This window comes from Neomonachus schauinslandi, chromosome 16 (assembly GCF_002201575.2).
Source record: "Neomonachus schauinslandi chromosome 16, ASM220157v2, whole genome shotgun sequence".
Taxonomy (NCBI): domain Eukaryota; kingdom Metazoa; phylum Chordata; class Mammalia; order Carnivora; family Phocidae; genus Neomonachus; species Neomonachus schauinslandi.
This window is the reverse complement of record NC_058418.1, coordinates 23,666,162-23,692,731: the sequence shown is the minus strand read 5'-3', so window position 1 is coordinate 23,692,731 and position 26,570 is coordinate 23,666,162. Positions and strand designations below refer to the sequence as shown.

The 26,570-nt window shown below is 35.9% G+C and overlaps 1 protein-coding gene across 1 annotated transcript in view; it reads left to right on the top strand.

Annotated features, from left to right (window-relative positions):
- ITFG1 (integrin alpha FG-GAP repeat containing 1) overlaps nt 1–26,570 on the top strand; it is a 337,289-nt gene that overhangs the window by 156,495 nt on the left and 154,224 nt on the right. Inside the window, exons 9-10 of the mRNA XM_021705838.2 lie at nt 12,077–12,171; nt 14,684–14,856. Coding sequence (XP_021561513.1) covers nt 12,077–12,171; nt 14,684–14,856 — 268 coding nt within the window. The remainder of the gene's footprint in view (nt 1–12,076; nt 12,172–14,683; nt 14,857–26,570) is intronic.

Here is a 26,570-nt window from a genome sequence, read left to right as displayed (position 1 = left end):
CTTCTGAGAAAAGTGCTAATTTAATTAGCTTATTGATGATAGAACCAAATGACTAAAATCCTCTAAAATACTTTTTCATGAAAATTTAAAATTAGTATGACTAGAGTTTATTTTTCAAAAGAATATTTCATATTAGTGTACATATTTCTGAAATTTATCCTTTATTAATACTTCTAAACCACCCATGTCTAATTAAAATATTGCCAGTTATAAAAGGATCTCAAATGTGAATCTCCCAAAGATACATATTTCAATGAAAGACAAGTCTAGGCAGAAGTTGTAAGATAACCCTAATTAGTGGTTATTATCAACGTTCATCTTAACAGGAGCCATCTTCCATCTTTCTTGGAGGTAACACCCTCATTCATTCTCTCCAGAAGAAATGAAATAGCCATAGTCTTTCCCTGTTTTTTGGGAGTGGTGGCTCTTGGTTTATGTAAAAGCAATAGTCTTTGACATTTTTAGTGTCATCATTTTACCCCTTTGAGTGTTCATCATACGAACAATAACTATCATTTATTAAGCTTCTATGTGCCAAACATTTTACAAAGGGCAGTGACTAGGAATAGGGGCTCCAGAGTCAGCCTGCCTGGGTTTTATGTATTCTGGTTCTGCCTCTTACTAACTGACTCTTTATGAGCAAGTTACTTAATCTTGATACCTTTGTATCTTTCTCTGTTAAATGGAGGTAGCAATTTAGGATAATAACACAATAAGATTTGTTATGAACATTAAAGGAAATACTATATGTATAAAATTTATAACTCTTTTGAACATTGTAAGCACTCAATGAGTGCTTACTAATGTCATGATTATCATCATTTAATATTTACACGGAAATGTTCAGGTAATGTGCATTTTACAGATAAAGAAACTAAGGCTAAGAAATGGTAAGTAAATTGCCCATGGTTGCACAGCTGCCAAGTGATACCTAAGTTTTGAACCCAGGTCCTTGTAACACCTGAGCCTATGCTACTAAACTATACTGCAGCCTTAGTGAACGTGGACTGTGGATGGCACTTTTTTTAAAGATTCTATTTATTTATTTGACAGAGAGAGCACAAGCAGGGAGAGCAGCAGGCAGAGGGAGAGGGAGAAGCAGGCTCCCTGCCTCAGGATGTGGGGCTCGATCCCAGGACCCTGGGATCATGACCTGAACCAAAGACAGAGCCTTAACTGACTGAGCAACCCAGGTGCCCCTATGCATGGCATTTTATTTCAATTCTTTTTCTATAAAATAACACCATGTAGAAAGCATCTTTCTTTTTTTTTAGATATATTTAAATTCATTTTAGTTAACATACAGTGTATTATTACTTTCAACACTAGAATTTAGTGATTCACCAGTAGCATATAACATCCAGTGCTCATTACATCAAGGTCCCTCCTTAATGCCCATCACCCAATTACTCCATCTCCCCACCCACCTCCCCTCCAGCAACCTTCTGTTTATTCCCTGTATTTAAGAGTCTTATGGTTTGCCTCCCTCTGTCTTTATCTTATTTTTCTTTCCCTTCCCCTGTGTTCATGTTTTATTTCTTAAATTCCACATATGAGTGAACTCATATGGAATTTGTCTTTCTCTGACTGACTTATTTCACTTAGCATAATACACTCTAGTTTCATCCACATCCTTGCAAATAGCAAGATTTCATTCTTTTTGATGGCTAAGTAATATTCGATTGTATATCTCTATCACACCTTCTCCATTCATTGCACCATGGACATCTGGGCTCTTTCCATATTTTGGCTATTGTGGACAATAGGTAGGTATTGATTCCTCTTTAAATGTTCGGTAGAGGGTGCCTGGGTGGCTCAGTTGGTTAAGCGACTGCCTTCGGCTCAGGTCATGATCCTGGAGTCCCGGGATCAAGTCCCACGTCGGGCTCCCTGCTCAGCAGGGAGTCTGCCTCTCTCTCTGACCCTCCCCCCTCTCATGCTCTCTATCTCATTCTCTCTCTCAAATAAATAAATAAAATCTTAAAAAAAAAAAAAAGTAAATGTTCGGTAGAATTTCCCTGAGAAGCCGTCTTGCCCTGGACTCTTGTTTGTTGGGAGATTTTTGATTACTTATTAAATTTCTTTGCTGGTTATGGGTCTGTTCAGGTTTTCTATTTCTTCTGGTTTCAGTTTTGGTAGTTTATATGTTTCTAGGAATTTATCCATTTCCTCCAGATTGTCCAATTTGTTGGCATATAATTGCTAATAATATTCTCTTATAATTGTATTTCTATGGTGTTGGTTGTGATCTCCCCTGTTTTATTAGTGATGGTAAGTCTGGCTAGAGGTTTATCAATCTTTTTAATTCTTTCAGTATACCAGCTCCTAGTTTCATTGATCTCTTCTCCTAGGGGTTTTTTATTTCTATACCATTGATTTCTGCTCTAATCTTTATTATTTCCCTTCTACTGGTTTTAGGCTTCATTGGCTGTTCTTTTTCCAGCTCCTCTTGGTGTAAGGTTAGGTTGTATATTTGAGACATTTCTTGCTTCTTGAGAAAGGCCTGTATTGCTATATACTTCCCTGTTAGGACTGCCTTTGTTGCATACCAAAGGTTTTGAAATGTCATGTTTTCATTTTCATTTGCTTCCATATATTTTTTAACTCCTTAATCCTAATTTTCCTGATTGATGCATTCAATCTTTAGCAGGATGTTGTTTAACCTCCATTTATTTGTGGTCTTTCCAAATTTTTTCTTGTGGTTGTCTTAAAGTTTCATAACATTTTGGTCTGAAAATATGCATGGTGTGATCTCAGTCTTTTTGTACCAGTTGAGTCCTGATTTGTGACCCAGTATGTGATTTACTCTGGAGAATATTCCATGTGCATTCAAAAAAAAAAGTGTATTCTGCCACTTTAGGATGGAATGCTCTGAATATATCTGTTAAGTCCATCTTCTGCTTACATGATCTGTCCTTTGCTGTGACTGGGGTGATAACGTCCCCTACTATTATTGTATTGTTATCAATGAGTTGCTTTAAGTTATTAATTGATGTATATGTTTGCCTGCTCCCAAGTTAGAAGCATAAATATTTACAAGTGTTAGAACTTTTTGATGGGTAGACCCTGTTATCATGATATAGTGTCCTTCTTTATCTCTTATTATAGTCTTCAGTTTAAAATCTAGTTTGTCTAATATAAATATGGCTACTCCACATTTCTTTTGATGTCCATTAGCATGAAAAATGGTTCTCCACCCCTTCTCTTTCAATCTGGAGATGTCTTTGGGTCTAAAATGAGTCTCTTGTAAGCAGCATATAGATGGGTCTTGTTTGTTAATCCATTCTGATACCCTACGTCTTTTGACTGGAGCATAGAGTCCATTTACATTCAGAGTAATATTTTTTGAAGAGCTGGTTTACTGTTCATGAACTCCTTTAGTTTTTACTTGTCTTGGAAACTCTTTATCTCTCCTTCTATTCTGAATGACAGCCTTGCTGGATAGAATATTCATGGCTGTATATTTTTCCCATTTAGTCTGTTGAACATATCATGACATTTTCTTCTAGCCTGCCGAGTTTCTGTGGACAGGTCTGCTGCTAACATTGTGTGTCCACCCTTGTAGGTTGTATGGACAGCCCTTTTATCCCTAGCTGCCTTCAGAATTCTCTCTTTATATTTCTATCTTGCAGATTTCACTATGATATGCCATTGTGTTGACCTGTTTTTGTTGATTTTGAGGGGAGTTCTTTCTGCCTCTTGCATTGGTATGCCCATATCCTTCCCCAGATTAGGGAAGTTCTCAGCTATAATTTGTTCAAATAAACCTTCTGCCCTTTTTTCTTGCTCTTCTCCTTCTAGGACGCGTATGATACAAATATTATTTCACTTTATGGAATTGCTGAGTTCCCTGACTCTATATTCATGATCTAATAGTTTTGTTTCCCTCTCTCTTCTTTTCAGCTTCATGATTTTCCATAATTTTAACTTCTATATCACCTATTCTCTCCTCTGCTACTTCAGTCCTCATTGTGATTATATCCAGTCAGTTTTGCATCTCAGTTATAGCATTTTTATTTCACCCTGTCTAGTTTTTAGGTCTTTTATATTTGCAGCAAGAATTTCTCTGGTGCCTTCTATGCTTTTTTCAAGTCCAGCTACTATTCTTATGACCATTGTCCTAAATTCTTGTTCAGATATATTGTTTATATCTGTTTTGCACAAGTCCCTGAATTTGATACCCTCCTCACCTTTCTTTTGGGGAGAATTCCTCTGTCTTGTTATTTGGGCTAAGTTTCTGTCTATTGCGTGTATGGAAGCTTGTTATGTTTCCTTAACCTCAGAGTACTGCTATATTTAAAAGAATTTATATGCTGTCCAGGGCCTAGACTTTCAGGAAATGTTTCTGATGCTGTGCTGTTTGCACTGTGCTGTTGTTTTGGCTGCTCTTTCCCACAGGTCAGTCCTCTGCTGAGTTCCTCCTTGCTTGCAGTGGGGAGTATTTGGACCGTTATGTATGTGTTCTTTAATCTGTTTGTTAGAATAAGCCCGGGGTTGGGGGGGGGAGCCTGATCCACAATAAAGACTAAAGGAAAAGGAATGAACAACAAAAAAAAATAAAAGGCAAAAACTATAAGCCTGATTCAAAAAAAAAAAAAGAAAGAAAGAAAGAAAAAGAAAAACAGAAGCTCTACTCACATAAGAGAATAAGGAAAACTCAGAAAAGAAAGTAGAATAGGTCATGACTTTTATAAAATTCTTAATAAGGAAAAATAACCACTAAGACATAGTCATCAAAGAATCAGTATATTCAGCAAAACAGAAAACATCAGCAGATAAGTATCCTGGAGACATTAAAGCCTAATAGATATTTAAATATTGAAATGACAAGAAAAAATATCGTCAGTAAAAACAAATAATAGAATTGACAAGAGAAATCTTTCATTATGAAAGTCTTATTTCATGAGTATCTACTTACAAAGCCTAAACATATATTAAAGCAAATTTGGTTCGCTTTGTATATTTTTGGTCCTATCTCATGCTTTCCAGCACTACCATGTCTGATAGTAACTAGCAGCATCTTAAAGAATTATAATTTTTCTGTTTTGATCATATTCATATTCTTTGACAGTATGTGTTTCTTATTGGTGCAATTGTTAAGGCCCTGGCACTTTGGAGACTCGACTTTAATCACATAACTGTATTAATACTATGTGTATGTGAACACAATTAAAAATCAAGCTGTATGTAAAGGGAGGAGCAAGATGACGGAGGAGTAGAAGACTTAAATATCGTCTGGTCCCAGGAATTCAGCTAGATTGTTATCAAACCATTCTGAACACCTACAAACTCAACAGGAGATCAAAGAAAAGAATAGCAGCAATTCTATGAACAGAAAAGCTACCACTTTCTGGAAGGTAGGATTGCGGAGAGGTGAATCCAAGGCGATATTCGGGAAGATAGACAGCGGAGGAGGGGGCCTCCGTCGGCCTCTTCTGGCAAGTGATACAGCCACGGAGCACAAAATCGGAACTTTTAGAAGTCAGCTCTGCTGAGGGATGTCGCTCCGGTGGCTAAGCAGGGGTTGGAACCATCGCTGGGACAGTGTGGTCTCAGCACCCTCAGGGTCACAGGAAGACCAGGGGTGCCTGATTGCCACAGAGCTCCCAGGTAACCTACAATGGTAGAAATATTAGATTGGCAGCAGACATATCCACAGAGACCTGGCAGGCCAGAAAGGACTGGCATGATATATTCAGGGCACTAAATGAGAAAAATATGCAGCCAAGAATACTATATCCAGGTAGGCTGTCACTGAAAATAGAAGGGGAGATAAAAAGCTTCCAGGACAAACAAAAACTAAAAAAATTTGCGAACACCAAACCAGCCCTACAGGAAATACTGAAAGGGGTCCTCTAAGCAAAGAGAGAGCCTATAAGTAACATAGACCAAAAAGGAACAGAGACAATATACAGTAACAGTCACCTTACATGCAATACAATGGCACTAAATTCATATCTTTCAGTAGTTACCCTGAATGTAAATGGACTAAATGTCCCAATCAAAAGACACAGGTTATCAGATTGGATAAAAAAAACATGACCCGTTGATATGCTGTCTGCAAGAGACTCATTTTAGACCCAAAGACACCTCCAGATTTAAGTGAGGGGTTGGAAAACCATTTACCATGCGAATGGACACCAAAAGAAAGCTGGGGTGGCAATCCTTATATCAGACAAATTAGATTTTAAAATAAAGACTATAATAAGAGATTAGGAAGAACACTATATCCTACTTAAAGGGTCTATCCAACAAGAAGATCCAGCAATTGAAAATATCTATGCCCCTAACATGGGAGCAGCCACTTATATAAGTAAATAAATAACAAAATCAAAAAAACACATTGACAACAATACAGTAATAGTAGGGGACATTAACACCCCTCTCACTGAAATGGACAGATCATCTAAGCAAAAGATCAACAAGGAAATAAAGGCTCTAAATGACACAATGGACCAGAAGGACTTCACAGATATATTCAGAACATTCCATCTGAAAGCAACAGAGTACACATTCTTCTCTAGTGCCCATGGAACATTCTCCAGAATAGATCACATTCTGGGTCACAAATCAGGTCTCAACCAGTACCAAAAGATTGGGATCATTCCCTGCATATTTTTGGACCACAGTGCTTTGAAACTAGAACTCAATCACAAGAGGAAAATCAGAAAGAACTCAAATACATGGAAGCTAAAGAGCATCCTACTAAAGAATGAATGGGTCAACCAGGAAATTAAAGAAGAATTAAAAAATTCATGGAAACCAATGAAAATGAAAACACAACTATTCAAAATCTTTGGGATGCAGCAAAGGCAGTCCTAAGAGGAAAGTATATAGCAATACAACCCTTCCTCAAGAAACAAGAAAGGTCTCAAATACACAACCTAACCCTACACCTGAACGAGCTGGAGAAAGAACAACAAATAAAGCCTAAACCCAGCAGGAAAGAGAAATAATAAAGATCAGAGCTGAAATCAATGAAATAGAAACCAAAAGAACAGTAGAACAGATCATCGAAACTAGGAGCTGGTTCTTTGAAAGAATAAGTAAGATTGATAAAACCCTGGCCATACATATCAAAAAGAAAAGAGAAAGGACCCAAATAAATAAAATCATGACTGAAAGAGGAGAGATCACAACCAACACCAAAGAAATACAAACAATTATAAGAACATATTATGAGCAACTACATGCCAGCAAATTAGACAATCTAGAAGAAATGGATGCATTCCTAGAGACGTATAAACTACCAAAACTGAACCAGAAAGAAATGGAAAACCTGAACAGGCCCATAACTAGTAAGGAAATTGAAGCAGTAATCAAAAATCTCCCAACAAACAAGAACTCAGGGCCAGATGGCTTCCCAGGGGAATTCTAATTCTTTAAAGAATGAATACCTATTCTTCTGAAACTGTTCCAAAATATAGAAATGGAAGGAAAATTTCCAAACTCATTTTATGAGGCCAGAATTACATTGATCCCAAAACCAGACAAAGACCCCATCAAAAAAGGAGGATTACACTCATGAAAGAAATGGAAGAAGGCACAAAAAGATGGAAAAATATCCTTGCTTATGGATCGGAAGAATAAACATTGTTAAAATGTCTATGCTACCCAGAGCAATCTATACCTTCAATGCCATCCCAATCAAAATTCCAATGACATTTTTCAAATTGCTGGAACAAACAATCCTAAAATTTATATGGAATCAGAAAAGACCCCAAATCGCCAAGGAAATGTTGAAAAAGAAAAACAAAGCTGGGGGCATCACGTTGCCCCATTTCAAGCTATTTTACAAAGCTGTGATCACCAAGACAGCATGGTACTGGCACAAAAACAGACATATAGACCAATGGAACAGAATAGAGAACCCAGATATGGACCCTCAACTCTATGGTCAAATAATCTTTGACAAAGCAGGAATACACATGCAATGGAAAAAAGACAGTCTCTTCAATAAATGGTGCTGGGAAAATTGGACAGCCACATGCACAAGAATGAAACTTGACCATTCTCTAACACCATTCACAAAGATAAACTCAAAGTGGATGAAAGACCTCAATGTGAGACAGGAATCCATCAAAATCCTAGAGGAGAACATAGGCAGTAACCTCTTTGACATCGCCCACAGCTTCTTTCAAGATACATCTCCAAAAGCTAGGGAAACAAAAGCAAAAATGAACTTTTGGGACTTCATCAAGATAAAAAGCTTCTGCACAGCCAAGGAAACAGTCAACAAAACAAAGAGGCAACCCACAGAATGGGAGAAAATACTTGCAAATGACACTAGAGATAAGGGGCTGATACCAAGATCTGTAAAGAATTCTCAAACTCACCACCCAAAAAACAAATAATCAAGTCAAAAAGTGGGCAGAAGATATGAAAAGACACTTCTCTGAAGAAGACATACAAATGGCTAACAGACATATAAAAAAATGTTCATCATCATTAGCCATCAGGGAAATCCAAATCAAAACCACACTGAGATACCACCTTCCACCAGTTAGAATGGCAAAAATGGACAGGGAAAGAAACAACAAATGTTAGAGAGGTTGTGGAGAAAGGGGAACCCTCTTACACTGTTGGTGGGAATGCAAGTTGGTACAGCCACTTTGGAAAACAGTGTGGAGGTTCCTCAAAAAACTAAAAATAGAGCTACTTTATGACCCAGCAATTGCACTCCTGGGTATTTACCCCAAAGACACAGATGTAGTGAAAAGAAGGGCCATATGCACCCCAATATTCATAGCAGCAATGTCCACAATAGCCAAACTGTGGAAAGGGCCGAGATGCCCTTCAACAGATGAATGGATAAAGAAGATGTGGTCCATATATACAATGGAATATAACTCAGCCTTCAGAAAGGATGAATACCCAACTTTTACATCAACATGGATGGGACTGGGAGATTATGCTAAGTGAAATAAGTCAAGCAGAGAAAGGCAGTTATCATATGGTTTCACTTATTTGTGGAACATAAGGAATAACATGGAGGACATTAGGAGAAGGAAGGGAAAAATGGGGGGGGAATTGGAGGGAGAGATGAACCATGAGAGACTATGGACTCTGAAACAAGCAGGGTTTTAGAGGGGAGGTGGGTGGGGGAATTGGTTAGCCCAGTGATGGGTATTAAGGAGGCCACGTACTGTGTGGAGCACTGGGTGTTATACGAAAACAACGGATCGTGGATCACCACATCAAAAACTAATGATGTATTGTATGGTTACTAACATAACATAGTAAAATTAAAAAAAAAAAAAAAAAACAGTAGATGAAGTACAAAAGCAGCATGAAAATCCAGCTTTTTTCTGTTAAGCCAGATAATGCCACTCTTCTTGTAAAACGTTTTTGTTTTGGAAAATAGTCATTCTTCATGAAAATGTTACTTGTGCTTATATGTAGATTTATGGTTGTTATTTTAATAATATAACTTTTATGCCTAGGGAAGAAAATAGTTTCAGAAAAATAAATTTCACATGAATCAAAGGCCCAAGGCTAGGAAATAGTATTCTTTTAAACAAATTCTCTAAGAAATAATGTGACCTTGAGTAGACTATGAAGAAGTCATGCTGATGGAGGGACCAGTCTGTGAACTTGGACACATTCCTTAAAGAAGTCGCAGGAATTAATAACTTTGTATTTAAAATTTCCTTTGGGCATGAAGTTGGACTATCAGACAGCTTTTATATTACTTCTCTTAAATATCAAAAAACAGCATGTAGAAAGGGCACAAGAAAGACATTCTCTGATAAAGTTCTCCATTTCTATGACCATATCTATAAAATATTGTTGCTAACTTATACTAAAAGGCATGATTATGAGTTATCACATGAGTTTGTCGTATGTTTATTAGATGGTTATTTGCCAGCGTTAAATATCAGCTAAGTCATAGTTGAAATACTTGTAGGAAATAGGAAGCTACTTGGAATAAAGGAACTAGGAGAAAATAAAAGTGTAAATTAGAATCTAATCTGAGTATTTTGCCATTGGGTAAAAATGAAGGGTAGAGACTTCGTAATGGTCTTCTAATTGGTCCCCCCTTTAATTTGCAATAAAATGGTTTGGCTTTTAATGAGGTCTATGATATTCCTAGAGTCTGCTTATAAATCACATTTTACATTTAATTCATTCTTACTTGCCTAGCTCTTTTTTTATTTATCTTTAACCATAATATATGTTTATGCCCTTGAAAAGCCTTTTCCTTTCCAAGTATTCCTGCCTAGAGTTGCATCTATCTCTCTTCTTTCTCAGTAGTCCAAATCTATATATACTGTCAAATCACAGATGTTCTCCATACTTTCCATTATTAATTCAACTATGTTATTTAATGTTTTACTCCTCTGTGTAAGGGTTTTTTGTCACAAATGATATTAATCATAAAGCTCATAAGTAATTAAACCATGAAATTAAATGAAAGAAATTTATTTTTCACTAGGCTGCACCATTTATTTTTCCTTGCTGGGGTCAGCTTCCATTGGCTAGATTTTCAGCCCACTCAGCCTAAAATTATTTTTTTCCTTTTTGGATATATTACTGAAGACTTGATAGGCTTGTTAAAATTCTGTATTTTCTTAATATGTAAGCCTAAACATGGAAGAATATTTCTCTATTGCTAATCCTTGTTATCTCCTTCAAACTGAAGGCACTTGCCTCAGACACACATTATATGTTAAAACATAGCAAATAAATCAGTGAATAAAGCAACACAAAATTTAAAATCTAAATGACTATTCCACTGTGCATGTCACTGTAGAGATTTATAGGACATCAAAATCTGTAAACCCCATCAGGTAAGGGGCAGTAAGAAGGAGAGACCATTAGAGGAATTGATTCCAGGTTCTTCAGTAACCTCACTTCTGAAGGTCTTTGCAAAACATTGTGCAGCTTTTTTTTTAAGATTTTATTTATTTGATGGGGTGCCTCGGTGGCTCAGTCATTAAGCATCTGCTATGGCTCAGGTCATGATCCCAGGGTCCTGGGATTGAGCCCCGCGTCAGGCTCCCTGCTCCGCGGGAAGCCTGCTTCTGCCTCTCCCACTCCCCATGCTTGTGTTCCTGCTCTCTCTGTGTCTCTCTCTGTCAAATAAATAAATAAAATCTTTTTAAAAAAAAAGATTTTATTTATTTGAGAGAGAGCATGAGTGTGGGGGGTAGGGACAGAGGGACAAAGCAGACTCCACATTGAGCACAGAGCCTGATGCAGGGCTCAATCCCAAGACCCTGAGATCATGACCTGAAGCAAAATCAGATGCTTAACCAACTGAGCAACCCAAGCGCCCTCATTGTGTAGCTTTTTAAAAAACCAGTCAGCTGAAAATGACTTCTGTATTCTCTTCATTTGCCTTTTTATTGATAAAAATTGTTGTTGCTTTTTAAAAGCCAGGGTGCTGAGAGCTTTAGAACTCTTGAAGTTCAAACTATTTAAAAGGGCGCCTGGGTGGCTCAGTTGGTTAAGCGACTGCCTTCGGCTCAGGTCATGATCCTCGAGTCCCTGGATCGAGTCCCGCATCGGGCTCCCTGCTTGGCAGGGAGCCTGCTACTGCCTCTGACCCTCCCCCCTCTCATGTGCTCTCTCTCTCTCATTCTCTCTGTCTCAAATAAATAAATAAAATCTTTAAAAAAAAAAAAAAAACTATTTAAAAGATACTTAAGAGCATGTGTAAAGATAAATTATATGTAAAGACACATTTAAAATAAGCCATATAATAATGAGTTACTGTTGCCATGCTTGTTTTTTCTCTTGCAGCAGCAATGATAACTATGTAAATAAGTCAAAAGCCACATTGTTTAAGAATTGATGATCTTAATATTAAAGCCTGAAATGGGGTTTTTTTTTCCAACACTGGATAAATATTTACAGAAAAGTGAGCAATGTAAAACAAGACACAATCCAGGTAATAGATGGCAAGGGCCAGAGTAATTGTTTTAATTGAATCACATTTATTACAAAGTCATATGTCAATTTCTTCCATTTACCCAGATTGATGCAGACTTTGAACAAATAAGAAATGTAATCTGCCATACAAGAACACTTTATTTTGTAACTGTTAATGGACTCTTGAAGTTTCTTTTGGCAGATGGAGATGGACACATGGATCACTTACTGCCAGGCTGTGAAGATAAAAACTGCCAGAAAAGCATCATTTACTTAGCAAAATCTGGAACAAAACAGGTATATCAGCTTGTTTTTTAATGTTAGTAGAGTTACCTTCTTGAAGAAAATCATCAGAGATTAGAAAAAGTATCTGAAGAATCAGACCACAGAGAAACCCTATATAAATTATTGACATCCTCATTTTAATTTAATGAAATGCATTTAAATCTTTTTGTGTTTGTTTATTGAGGGGGAAGACACTGTTATAATCATTTCTGGTGAAGAAGACCTATTCTTGGTCCTGTAATTAAATGATCCATTAGCATTTTATAGCCTAGGATTATTGTAAAAGGCACTGTAACTATGATAAAAGGTTATGGAGAAGGATATCACATCTATTGTCAAGGCTAATCTTGTCTTTATTTGTGCTATCTAGATCTGTTTAATTCTCTCAAGCTGACTTTTTACCTGTAGCTTGTAGGTAAACAGTTTAGAATCCAATAGTCTTAGCAGATTAATGTGGCAATGATATGTTGTAACATTGAGAATTTTTCCATACTGATAGCACTAGACAGAGAAAGCCAGTATTATAGTACTAGAATTAATCAGTTTTGTTTTCTATCTTCGGGTAAGAAATGATAGAATAACATACTGACTTCTACTGCCTTTGTAGGAAACTACATTTTATACTAAGACACTAAAGAAAAATCTTCATACAATCAACAGTCTAAAAACATTTAACTTCTGTACCTATAAATTATATTATCTTGAGCTTTTTTAAGTTTTGAATCACTGAAAACATGAGGTCAAGTAATACCTAATCATTGTTTCATAGGTATAAGTAAACATAGTAATTATAACCTGGCTTCAAGAAACAGACTACTGTAAGAGTATTTCAAATTATATAGTCATCTCTCTCTGGGAAGATAAATGTCACAGTTCTTTGGTGACTGTTAAGGATGTCATATTAATAAAATATCTTTTTACTTTTTAGACCTTAATACATTTACCTTAATAAGAATACTTTATCCTCATTAATAAATGGTCAACCTTTTCAGAAATTTGTGATAACTTAGCATTTTGTGAAATTTCCCATCTTCTTCCAAAACAAAACCAACAGGTTTTTTCAAAGTCAAGTAAATCATTAAAACATTTTGATGATATTTTTTTTGCTTTTAAGAAAGATTGAAAAATTAATCAAGATTTAACAAGTATTTTTTTAAAAACAGCTTGTTTTCTATAAATATGTCTTTATCATTATTTTTTTCTCTTTTTCCTTGGCAAGTTATGCTTTCTTTGGAAAACCTAGAAAATGTTTAGGGTACCCTATGTACTAAACCCTTTGCAAGAAGCCATTTTTAATATTGTTTGACTTGGAGCCATATAAAGAGTCACCTGCTTAAAAGAAACATATGTAGTCATGTTTAGCCTGCTGTCATTTCAAGCCAGCTGCGCCTGTTTAAACATCTCTAGGGTGTGTGCCAGTATCCATACTTTTAACTAATCATGGGCATATTTATAATTTGACCTGAGCCAAAGGCAGACGCCCAACGACTGAGCCACCCAGGCGCCCTGGGCATATTTGTAATTTTAATGGTATGATCTCCACTCTTCAGATTTTTAGTTTGCATTAGGTTATTAGAAGTAGATTAGGGCATCTCAAAAGAGAAATGGATTTCCAAAAGCTCTTTTTGAAATCAACTTATTCTCTCCATTCTCTTCATTATAATCAACATAAAAATAAAGAACTTACTAAAAGTAGATTCCAGCTGTTTTGGTGACAAAGCTCCCCCTGGACAGGCAGAGCTTCTCTTCAGGGCTGGTGTTGTCAGGAAAGCCTCAGAACTCTTGGCTCTGAAGATGGTGACTAAAGTCATCATTATGTATAAAAGGCAAAGCAGGGGAACAACGGAGGTTCTCTCATCTTCTAACTTTCTTCCTAAGCTGATCCTCCTGAAGGGACATCAATATTAGATGATATTACAGTTTGCTCTAATTTAAAAAAATACTCATTTGCGGGGTGCCTAGGTGGCTCAGTCAGTTAAGCATCCACCTCTTGGTTTCTGCTCAGTTCATGATCTCAGGATCTTGAGATAGAGCCCCCTGTTGGGCTCCATGTTCAGTGGGAGTCTGATTGAGATTCTCTCTCTCCTTCTCCCTCTGCCCCTCCCCCTCGTTCTCTCTCTCTCCCTCCCTCCCTCTCTAAAATAAGTAAATAAATCTTTAAAAAATATTACCTTGAAATTACATTTCCACTCAACACAGCTTTAAAATGGGGGGATTCAACTATAGGAATCAATATCAATTCAAAGCTAAGATTCTGTGATTTTGTGAAAAACCTTCAAAGGCTCTATGTACCAGTTCCAGGAAGAATGACTAGTGATGAAATTTAAATGGGACTTTATTTTTTCTAGAGTATCAGTTATCTGTTCTTCAAAGTAAATCATAATACCCTTAGATGTAGAGATAAAGAAGTTTAAGTAAGATGATGCTTGTGAGGACTTTTAATAAATCGTTTGTTTTACAAATGGTGAATTTTTTTTTTTCTAAAGTAACTGTAAAATCTAATCTTCTTCCTCTTATTCCATAGTGGGTTCCAGTCCTACAGGAGTTCAGCAACAAGGGCACACTGTGGGGCTTTGTGCCATTTGTGCATGAACAACGACCAACTGAAATACCACTTCCAATTACCCTTCATATTGGAGACTACAACATGGATGGCTATCCAGATGCTCTTGCCATACTGAAGAATACATCTGGAAGGTATGGAAATTAAGTGAGAAATATTTGTAAAAATATCTTTGATTTGATACTTTGTTAACTGAATAGCACCTAAATATGGTAGAGTACCTTAAATAAAGGAACATGATAAGCTTAGTTCCTATTTCTTTACATTGTACCTGAACTTCCAATGGCTTAGAATACCTGTTCTTTTCCACAGATTTAATTTCTATGGAACAGAAACAAACATCTAATCTAAAATATAACATTCAACAAGACTTTATTGTTAAAAGGCCAAAATTGTTTTCTTTTAATGAGTGTAATTTAATACTCAATTCAATTCAATAAATATTAACCGAGCCTTTTTTTCTGTGCAATTGCACATGATCCCTACAACCAGGAAGCTTCCATTCTGGAGATAGAGACAGGCTTGAAACCAAATAACTGCAATACAATGTATTACATTCAATAATAGAGGCATATACAGAGTACAGAGTGATTGTACTCTTTATTTTTTGTGGGTTTTTTCCCTGGAAATAGTTGAAATTTTGTTTTCCTTCTTGGTTTAATTTCTGTATGTGAGTATAGTTGATGCACAATTTTACATTAATTTCAGGTGTACAACCTAGTGATTTGACAAGTTTATACATTGTGCTGTGCTCACCATAAGTGCAGCTACCATCTGTTACCATACAATGCTATTACAGTACCATTGACCAATATTCCTCATGCAGTGCCTTTTATTTCTGTGGCTTATTCTTTCCATAATGGGAAGCCTTATCTCCCACTCCCTTTCATTTGTAAGGCCAAAATTTTTAAAAAACAAATGACCCAGTTACATTTTGAGACTGAAAACCATCGTGGTTAAGAGCTGAGCCTAGGCTTCAATCTCAGTCCAGCCACTTAACCACCCGTGTGACCCTAGGAAGACTACCTAAACTCATCTGTAAGACAAGAGTAATAATTCTATCTGTCTCAGGGCGCCTGGGTGGCTCAGTTGATTAAGCGACTGCCTTCGGCACAGATCATGATCCCGGGGTCCTGGGATCGAGCCCCGCATCAGGGTCCCTGCTCGGCCGGAAGCCTGTTTCTCCCTCTCCCACTCCCCCTACTTGTGTTCCCCCTCACGCTGTCTCTCTCTCTCTCTCTCTGTCAATTAAATAAATAAAATCTTTAAAAAATAATAATAATAATTCTGTCTCTAGCAGTTGTAGTAAAGATTAAACAAGGTAAAAATAAGTGAAGAAATTAGTAAATACCTAGCACATACAGACGTTCAGTGAATATTGCCTTACTGTTGCTTATTTATAATTGCACTGAAAATTCAAACATGATTATTGACATTATTTGTATACATAAAATGTATATTTATTACATTATCAGTGATTCTGAGGGCTGCAGCTCCTTTTTTCTCCTTAAGTAGAGGTACCAGTAGATAAACCAATATAGTTAAATTTCTAATTAGCCTGAGTCTTTGCAGAATCCATGAATATGACTCTTCCTAAATTTTAATACAGTATTGTTTTCTTCCTATCACAATTAATTACATTTCTTGGCCCTTATTCTTTATTATCTCCTGCATCATTATCTATCCACAATTTTTCCTTTGTGCATTAATTCACTCTGGAATTAGTGATAATTCAGCTTCACGTTTCCTACCAGGTTCATGATGCAAAACAACTTCCCTGGAAAAAAAAATCAGACTTATTGTTGCTTTGAACACCAAACAATGTCATCTAGCAATCTGATATTTAGAGAAACATATATTATTAGAGAGTGTCCCTAAATATTTGTAGAAAATTATGGACAGTCTGTACTTAAACTTTTCTAAGGCTTTGATTTGAAGTTACAGTTGCTCCAAGTTATGTATATGGAGTTTTCCAGGGACATGATCATCATGCTTCATAATTATGTGTGTGAAGCAATTTTAGTGTAAAATGAAATCTCTGAACTGAATGTGATTATTATTCCTTTTAAAGGTATAGTGGCACATAAAAACAAAGAAATGTAAAATTGCTTTATTCTGGACATTAATCCTATTCAAAAGAATAAGAAATTGTATCCCAGATTCACTTAAGTCTATGATTACTCATCCTTAGAAGAATATCCAAACAATTTATGTTTTGGTCATAAGGGTTTTGTTTTTTTTTTTTAAACTAGTGAGTTATCTTTTTGTTGTTGTTGTTTTTAAATTTTAAGTGGTATGGTTGACATACAGTGTTCTATTAGTTTCATGTGTAGGATATAGAGATTCAGTAACTCCATGCATCACCTGGTGCTCATCACAAGTGCCCTCCTTAATCCCTATCACCTCTTTCACCCTCCCTGACCCACCTCCCCTCTAACCATCAGTTCTCTGTAATTAAGAGTTTGTTTCTTGGCTTCTCTCTCTCTATTTTCTTGGCTCATTTGTTTTGTTTCTTAAATGCCACATATGAGTGAAATCATATGGTATTTGTCTTTCTCTGACTGACTTACATTACTTAGCATTATACTCTCTAGCTCCATCCATGCCATTGCAAATGGCAAGATTTCATTCTTTATTATGGCTTAATAATATTCCATTGAGTATATACTATCATGAAGTTTTTATCAATATTTTCTCTTTTAAACCATCAAATATTAACTGAAGTTCCTTTACCATTCAGAAATAATGATGGTATCAACAGCTAATTCAGCAGGGAACAGTAACTCTACAGAAAACATAAGGTAAGAGGCAGTCAGTCATAGGCACTTGATGCTTTTATAAAAGCAACTGTTTAAAACCTGGGATTTCTTTTTGGGATAGATGAGAATTGAAAGGTAGATTTTAGTGCATCTCATTGTTCATTAAATCACTAAATCAAAAAGAGCCCTGTACTTGAAAGGGAGATGTGTGTCTAGGAGAATTCAGCATAATATATTCCTTGAAACATAGAAGAAGGAAAAAAAGACATAGTGTGCATGATAATCCTTTCCTGCATGCATTCCCTTTTGTCCAAAAAGCATTTTGTAATTTTTAACTGATTTCAGAATTGCTGTATTGCTGAGAATTAGTGCAGGCTTGATGTTTCTAATTTGAAGGGTTACTACCTGGGGAAGAGTAGTGTCTCCTTTTTTTCTGCAGGTTTTGAAAATGAGGTAGAGATTATACATAAGAGAATAAAATCCATAACATGTAGCTCAAGAAATTCTGAAACCATGGTTTGTTAACTTGTTTTGTGTTTTTGTTTTCAAAAGAGAGTAATTTAGATTGGTTTGTTCCTTATCTTATATTAAAGGCCTAATTTATATAAGTTAACCTTTAAAATCACGGTACATGAAAAATCTATTAGTGACATTTTATAGAGGCAGCCTGGTCTGAGATCAGTCATTTTACATATATGCCACCACTGACTGAAAACCTTATTTTTTCCCTTGACTATCCCATTGTTACTCAGTTGCCCTTAGTTTACTTTCAAATTCTATGCATAGTCATGTCTTAATTCTCTGAATTTTCATTTTATTGAGAGAAGAAAGGAAAACTTAAAATGACATTGTTGTGCTGTCTCCAGAGACAGAGGCCCAGTTGGGCACCATTTTTGCACTCTCTCTCTGCCTTACTAGTGCACTTGCCTAGCCCTGTATACTAAACCCTGGGTTATGCGTGTCCCACCCCAAAACAGTCCACAGGCCCAGCCTGCTAAGTCTGGCAGGCAGGCATGCCCCAGCCCAGCAGTCCCTCAGCTCCACCCTACTAAACCCAACTGGTCCTCTTCCACAGCCTACCCCACTAAATCTGACTAGTAGGTGTGCCCTGGCCTGACTTACCCACGGGGCCACAACACCAAAGTTGGCATGTAGGCTTGTCTCAGTCTACACTTTCACACAGTCCCACCAAAGCCAGGGGATGTGCATAGTCCAAATAGGTGATGCCCCTTGAACACCTAGCTCTGGTGGCCAGGGAGGCTTGCTTTTCTGGGCCTCATGGGACTAAAACAATGGGAGAAACAGTTTTTGGCAGGCTACCACCCCCAAGGCACTGCACAGACGGCAGACTGAAACTCACTATTAGTCTTCCTATGATTACTTCTTCAAGACTAGAAGTAGCCATTTTTCCTAATACATAGAAACAAATACAGGGAATCCAGCAAATGAGGAAACAGAAGAATATGTTCCAAATGGAAAAACAAGATAAAATCCCAGGGGGGGTTGGAAACACAGAAAAAATAAAATGGAAATAAGTAATTTACCTGATATAAAATTCAAGATAATGGTTACAAAGATTTTCACCAATCTCAGGAGAAGAATGGATGAAAACAAAGAGATAGAAAATACGAGTAAGTACCAAACAGAAGTCAAAGAACTGAAGAATATAACATTGAACTGAGAAATACACTAGAGGGCTTCAACAACAGAGAGGATGGGACAGAAGAAAGGATCAGTGACCTGAAAGACAGGGCAGCGGCACTCGCCCAAACAGACCAGCAAAAAATGGGGGAGGCTGGGAGTGAAGATAGCTTAATGGACCTGTGGAACACCATCAGGTATGCTAACGTTTGCATTATAAGGGTCTCAGGAAAAGAAAGAGAGAAAGGGATAAAAACTGATTTGAAGAAATAATGGCTGGAAACTACCTTAATATGGGGAGGGAAAACAGACTTCCAAATGCAAAAAGCCCAGAGAGTTCCAAATAAGATGATCACAAAGAGACCCACTCCAAGACACATTACAATTAAAATGTCAAAAGTTAAAGAGAGAATCTTAAAAGCAACAAGAGAAAAACATTATTACATACAGGGGAACCTCCATAAGACTGAGCAGATTTTTCAGCAGAAACTTTGCAGGCCAGAAGGAGTGGCATGATATATTCAAAGTGCTGAAGGCAAAAAAAACTTCCAACCAAGGATACTCTATCTGGCAAAGTTATCATTCAAATAGAAGGAGGAATAAAGAGTTTTCCAGACAAGCAAAAACTAAAGGAGTTAACCACCATTAAATTGGCCTTACCAGAAATGTTAAAGGGACTTCTTTAAGCTTAAAAAAAGGGGGGGGGGGGCACTGATTAGTAACAAGAAACCATATGAAAGTAAAGATCCCACTAAAAAGATAAATGTATAGTAAAGATAGTGGACTAATCAGTGTTAAAGCTAACATGAAGATAACAAGACAAAAGTAGTAAAAATAACTGTAACAGTTAAAGGATACACAAAAACATGTAAAATGTAACATCAGAAACATAGAACATGGCATGTATTGAGTAGAAAATGTATTTGAGAATTCAAATTTAACTTGCTGTCAACTGAAAATAGACTGGTATATGTGCAGGCTGATATACGTCAGCCACATGTTAACCAAAAAGCAAAACTTGGAGTACATACACAAGATAATGAGAAAAGAATCTAAACAATACTACAGGTCATCAAAACAATAGGAGAGGGCAAGAGAAGAAGAAAAGTACAGAGAGGAACTACAAAACAGCTGGAAAACAGTTAACAAAATGGCAATAAGTACATATCTACTTATAATTACTTTAAACATAAATGGAGTAAATTCTCCAATCAAGACATAGAATGACTGAGGGCGCCTGGGTGGCTCAGTCGTTAAGCGTCTGCCTTCGGCTCAGGTCATGATCCCAGGGTCCTGGGATCGAGTCCCACATCGGGCTCCCTGCTCGGCAGGAAGCCTGCTTCTCCCTCTCCCACTCCCCCTGCTTATGTTCCTGCTCTCACTATTTCTCTCTCTGTCAAATAAATAAATAAAATCTTAAAAAAAAAAAAAAGACATAGAATGACTGAATGAATTAAAAAATAAATAAATAAATAACTTCATATGCCGTGTGCAAGAGACTCACCTCAGGTGTAAGGATACACATAGACTGAAAGTAAAGGGAAGGGAAAAGATGTCTCATGCAAATGGAAACCAGGGTTAGCTACACATATATAACTAAATATGTAAAGTAAATATTAAAGGACTTAAAGGGAGAAACCAGCAGCAATACAATTATAGCAGGGTTAATTAATATCCCAGTAACATCAATGCATAGATCAACCAGACAGAAAATCAATAAGGAAATATCAGCCTTAAGAGGTCCTTCTAAAAGAGAAGTTCCTAGCTAGACAGGACTACCTCAAAAAAAAAAAAAAAAAAAGGAAAATCTCAAATCAACAATCTAACTTTATTACATAAAGGAACTAGAAAAGGAAGAATAACAAAGCCCAAGGTTAGTAGGAAGAAGGAAATAGTAAAGAACAGAGCAGAAGTAAATATAACAGAAACTAAAAAGACAATAGAAAGGATTAATGAAACTAAGAACTGATTCTTTGAAAAGATAACCAAAATTGATAAACCTCAGCCAGATTCACTAAGAGAGAGAGAGGAGAGGGCTCACGTATTTATTTATGCGTAGGTATAGCCCCCTTCATGTTTCTAATGTTATTTGCCTTCTTTATTTCATTCATCAGACTTGATAAAGTCTTGTCTATTTTACTATTTCATTCATTCTATGTTTTTATTATAGTTGTAGTTATCCAAAGAATCACTTTCATTTTCAATAAGATGAAATTTTTCCATAAATATTTTGTTTTTATATTTAATTTGCCTGTTTTGCTTTCTCAACTCACTACCTTCATTACAGAAATGAATAGGAGAAAATTGGAGGTTTAATTAATATAGACTACTAGTCACCACTATGAAAACAACTCATAAGATATGATTGACAATGGATCAGAAGCATCATTTTTATAAGTATTTTATATGTACAGGGCAGCACACATCATTAATTACAAAGAGTAGTGAATAATATATGAATGTATATGCTTGTCTTTCCAGAGAGACTGTATGATAAATTTCATTACTTATATAGTTTTGCTACCAAAATAAATACAATAAGCATTTCCTGTATAGTCAATGACTACATTGCCAATTTTTGCATAAAACTATACATTATAGAGTAAATTAAGCCTTTTAGTTGTTGAATCATCAGCATATATAGTTCACTTTTATAAATGGTGGGGGGGTGCTGGGAATAATATAAGTATATTATATTTCTAAAAATCCATTTTATTTCATTTAAATCAGCTTCCTTACTGGAATAGTAGCCACAGTTTCATGACCTCTAAGGAACAGTAAAAGTCTCCTTCAAAAAAGCAGTAACATGGAAGATTTTGAACTCCTATTTTTGTAATTCCTACCAGCTATATAAATTAGACTAATGGTAGTAGAAACTGGCACTATGGAATCCATTTCTCAGGATGACAGAATGGAAAAAGACTCTCCTATTAGTCCGTGAATAAGGCAAGACTTAGATTCAGACGTCTCTTAGGTATGTACTTGCAGTCAAATGTATTAATAAAAGAAGAAATACGGGACGCCTGGGTGGCTCCGTCGTTAAGCGTCTGCCTTCAGCTCAGGTCATGATCCCAGAGTCCTGGGATCGAGTCCCGCATTGGGCTCCCTGCTTGGCGGGGAGTCTGCTTCTCCCTCTCCCTCTCCCACTCCCCCTGCTTGTGTTCCCTTTCTCGCTGTGTCTCTGTCAAATAAATAAATAAAATCTTAAAAAAAAAAAAAATTAAAAAATTAAAGAAAATATATACTTCTTCCACTACATTATATATCACATAAGTTTAATAGACAAGTTTATTTCTAAATGCAGCTTAGAAGAGAAGGACCAGACCATGGACTTTGAATTCCAGTTTAAATGCTAGTGGTGTCACTTAGGAGTTCTGTTTCCTTCAGCAAGGTATTTATCCTATCTATATATAACCAAATCTGTAAGATAAGTATTGTTATACCTCCCCTACAAAATTCTTGTGAGGATTTCTTGAAATACCATTCCTTCCCCACTTCCCTCTCAAGCTAACCTTATTAAGAGGCCTGTATTTAAACTAGACTGTCAACAACATGAATGTTGACTTCAGTTCCAAAAGACCTGTAACAGCTAGGTAGCCTCTGACCTATAAGCCCCACAGATTATTGTTAAGGAAAGAACTGATGGCTAATTTTGAAGCACAACTTCTAAACCCCAGTATGTTTATGTGTTAGAAATTTAAAATATGTAAGTTAAAACATATCAATCTAAGCATATAATGTAAATTTTTTTTTCAAATCTAAATGGTTTAGTCAGATTGGAATCCAAAAGACAGCATATTTACTCAGAAAACAATAGTCTCAAAATTATCTCTCACAGATGGAATACTTTAAAAGTAGAATGGTTTGAAAGTTTCCAAAGGAAAATGAGTTATACTTAAAGGGAGAATTAAAAAGTATTAGCAAGGGCGCCTGGGTGGCTCAGTCGTTAAGCGTCTGCCTTCGGCTCAGGTCATGATCCCAAGGTCCTGGGATGGAGTCCCACATCGGGCTCCCTGCTCGGCGGGAAGCCTGCTTCTCCCTCTCCCACTCCCCCTGCTTGTGTTCCTGCTCTCGCTATCTCTCTCTCTCTGTCAAATAAATAAATAAAATCTTTAAAAAAAAAAAGTATTAGCAAAAAATTTTCTTGTATTGACTTCAAGAAGTAACTTAAAATTTCCAAGTCTTTCCAGATCCTCTATATGCAAGCTTTTTTCCCTAAGACTGATAGATTAAATGCTACAATGTGTCACTGTTTTCAGTGTTGTTACACATGAATTAAAGAAACAAAAACCAAACCAAAAAAAAAAAGGTCTGAGGTAGCAAGATCTATCTTTTTATGTAAATCTATCACCCTTTCTCACTTTCTTCATGAGCAAAGGGAAAGGGACAGTCATAAGGAATATATAATGAAAATATATATTAGCATTGTTACCCATCATCTTCGTATCTTTGTCATTAAATTAAATCTAGATAGAATTTTTAAGAGCTGGGGCTGTTTTGTTGTTTTGTTTTACAGAGAGGCTTGATTCAGATTGTTTTCATCATCCCCAATATCCACAATATGTAAACATATCAAATGTAGACCAGGCTGCAAAGCAGCAGAGCACATGGGATGAGAATTAGATTTGAAAAAAAAGACTTATCTTAGAATCCTGAGTTTGGGTCATTGTTTCCTCATCTGTGAAATGAAGCAAATACTTATGCTACGTTACAGAGAAGTTGTCAAAACAAGATAATATATATGCAAGAGGAAACTACAAAATGTTTTTATTAAGTTAAGCCTTTATTTTAATCTTTCATTTGTTGGTAACAGTTTTTTACTACTCAAAGCAAGTATTTACAGTGTTTAAATTTACAACATTTAGAAATTGCAGTATTGAGATTTGGGGTATAGTATAATCTCCATTCACTATACATTATATTAGGTGTTAACATTGCTAAAAATAATAATAATAAAACCAAAAAAGATCATAGCTAAAGAAGAGGTATATTCCTTGGTAATACTTCTATTAATTGAAATATTTGGGAAAGATGCTATGACTTTTTAAAAGACAAAATTCAGGGCGCCTGGGTGGCTCAGTTGGTTAAGCGACTGCCTTCGGCTCAGGTCATGATCCCGGAGTCCTGGGATCGAGTCCCACATCGGGCTCCCTGCTCAGCGCGGAGTCTGCTTCTCCCTCTGACCCTATCACCTCTCATGCTGTTTCTCTCTCTCTCTCTCTCAAATAAATAAATTAAAAAAAAAAAAAAAAATTTAAAAAAAAAAAAAAGACAAAATTCAGATTTCTCTACTCTTATAAATTTCACTAAAGCATTTATAGGTTTGCCTTTACTGTAACACTGTAATATATTAATATTTATTTTACTGTAATATATTAGTATTTTAATCGATTATTTTTCAGTGAAAATCTATACCAAGAATCACCTTTGACTCTTTGTTGATAAAGGAAGGAAGATTGTCTAAGGAGCATTGTTTTGTTTTATTTTGTTTTGTTATGCATTTTTTTCCCATTGTCTTTTAGGAATTCTCTCTAGTCAAGAGTTTTATTTACCTTTATAAAGGCATAAAAAGTACTGTTTTCCTGTAGTTTCTAAAAATTAAAAAAAAGATTTTATGGCCTTTTAGGATTGAAGGAAATTTAAAATCATGTTGTCCATTTCCCTCATTTATTAATTGATAAGGGCTCAGAGCAGTTACATGACTTAGCTAAGATCACTCAGTTAGTAGTGGAAATGAGTAGATTACTTAATTAGTTCTGGATTCAGTGTATTAACTTTCCATTTGATTGTGCTGAGTATTTATTCATTCAACAATTTTCCTACACTTGGAAGGGAGCATTTATGCTAGGATCTGATGATACAGAACTTAGTAAGACATATACATATCTTTATGGTGTTTCAATCTGACTAACTGCACAATTCTTTTAAAAAATTAAGTGCTGTGATTGAATAGTGCCAGAAATAATGAAAATGTACAGCAGGGCCATTTCCTCTATTCCAGAAGGATTCAAGTGAGAAGACTTTCCTAAGGAAGTGATGTCAGGAGTTGAAGTTGTTATGTATGTATGACACTATATAAGACAGAAAGAAGTTAAGTTGAGACATTAACCCTATCTGTGAGTTCTAACAGAAGTTAATGCTTACTTTTCATCTTAACAACAAACTGTGAATCTTATACAAATGGCCAAAAACACTTGAAAAGATGCTCAACATCATTTGTCATTAGTGAAATATAAAAGCCATAGTGAGATACCACTTCATACCCACTAACACAGCTAAAATCAAAACTCAGTAACTGATGTGGCAAGGATGTAGATAAATTGAGACTCTCATACACTACTGACAGGAATGTGAAATGATGCAGCTGATTTGGAAAACACTAGCAATTGCTCAAAAATTGAACATACAGTTACCATGGAATCCAGCAATCCTACTCCTGGACATGTATGCAACCGAGTTGAAAACATGTTTAAGCAAAATGTACATATGAACATTCAGAAGCATTATTCATAAGAACCAAAAGTAGAAACAACCCAAATGTCCCATCATCAGATGAATGGATAAATATATAGTGAAATATTACTCATTTAAAAGCAGGAAAGAAGTACTGATACACACTACTATGTGGATGAATCTTAAAAACATTATGCTAAGTTTATTTAAAATTTTCAGAATAGACAAATCTGTAATACAGAAAAAAGATTAGCGGTTATCAGGAGATGGGGGCAGAGAGGAATTGGGGCTGACTGCTAATAGGTATGGCGTTTCTTTCTGGGGTGATGGATATATTCTGGAATTCAATAGTGGTGATGATTGCACACCAGAGTGAATATACTTAAAACCATTTGATTATATACCTTAAAATGGTGAATTTTATAATATATGCATTATATTCGTGGATTGTGCCATGTACATGAAATTTTTTCAAAGATATGTATCCAAAAATGTACATTTATTTCTCTTGTGGCTCTCTAAGGAACACAGAGAATAATTCTAATTAGAGTGGCCATGGGGAAAGTGGGCATAGTTAATCTGCCTCCTTATGAAATGATCTGACAGGTCGTTGAAGAATATAATGAAATAGGTATTCAGATTTTATTCATTTGAAGAAAAAATATTATGAAAACATTTATCATCAGTTTAGATGATGGCTACATAGTACATTGCAACTGAAAAAGATACCAGAGAAATTAAAATTTAGTTTCTTCTATCAGCATTGAAACATTTGTGTGAGGAAAGAATATTGTTTTCTAAAGCTACTATGTAATGAACACAGCATCTGCTTAAGTAAATTGCATATATTGTGACTAGAGAAATGTGGCAAATCTTATAGGTACTCTGTTTTTTGCTAGGATTTTAGGATACTTCTGTACTACTTCATCATTTTTTTAATAAATGTATAATTGTTTCCTACCCTTATTAATACACATACCATAAAATTCACCCTT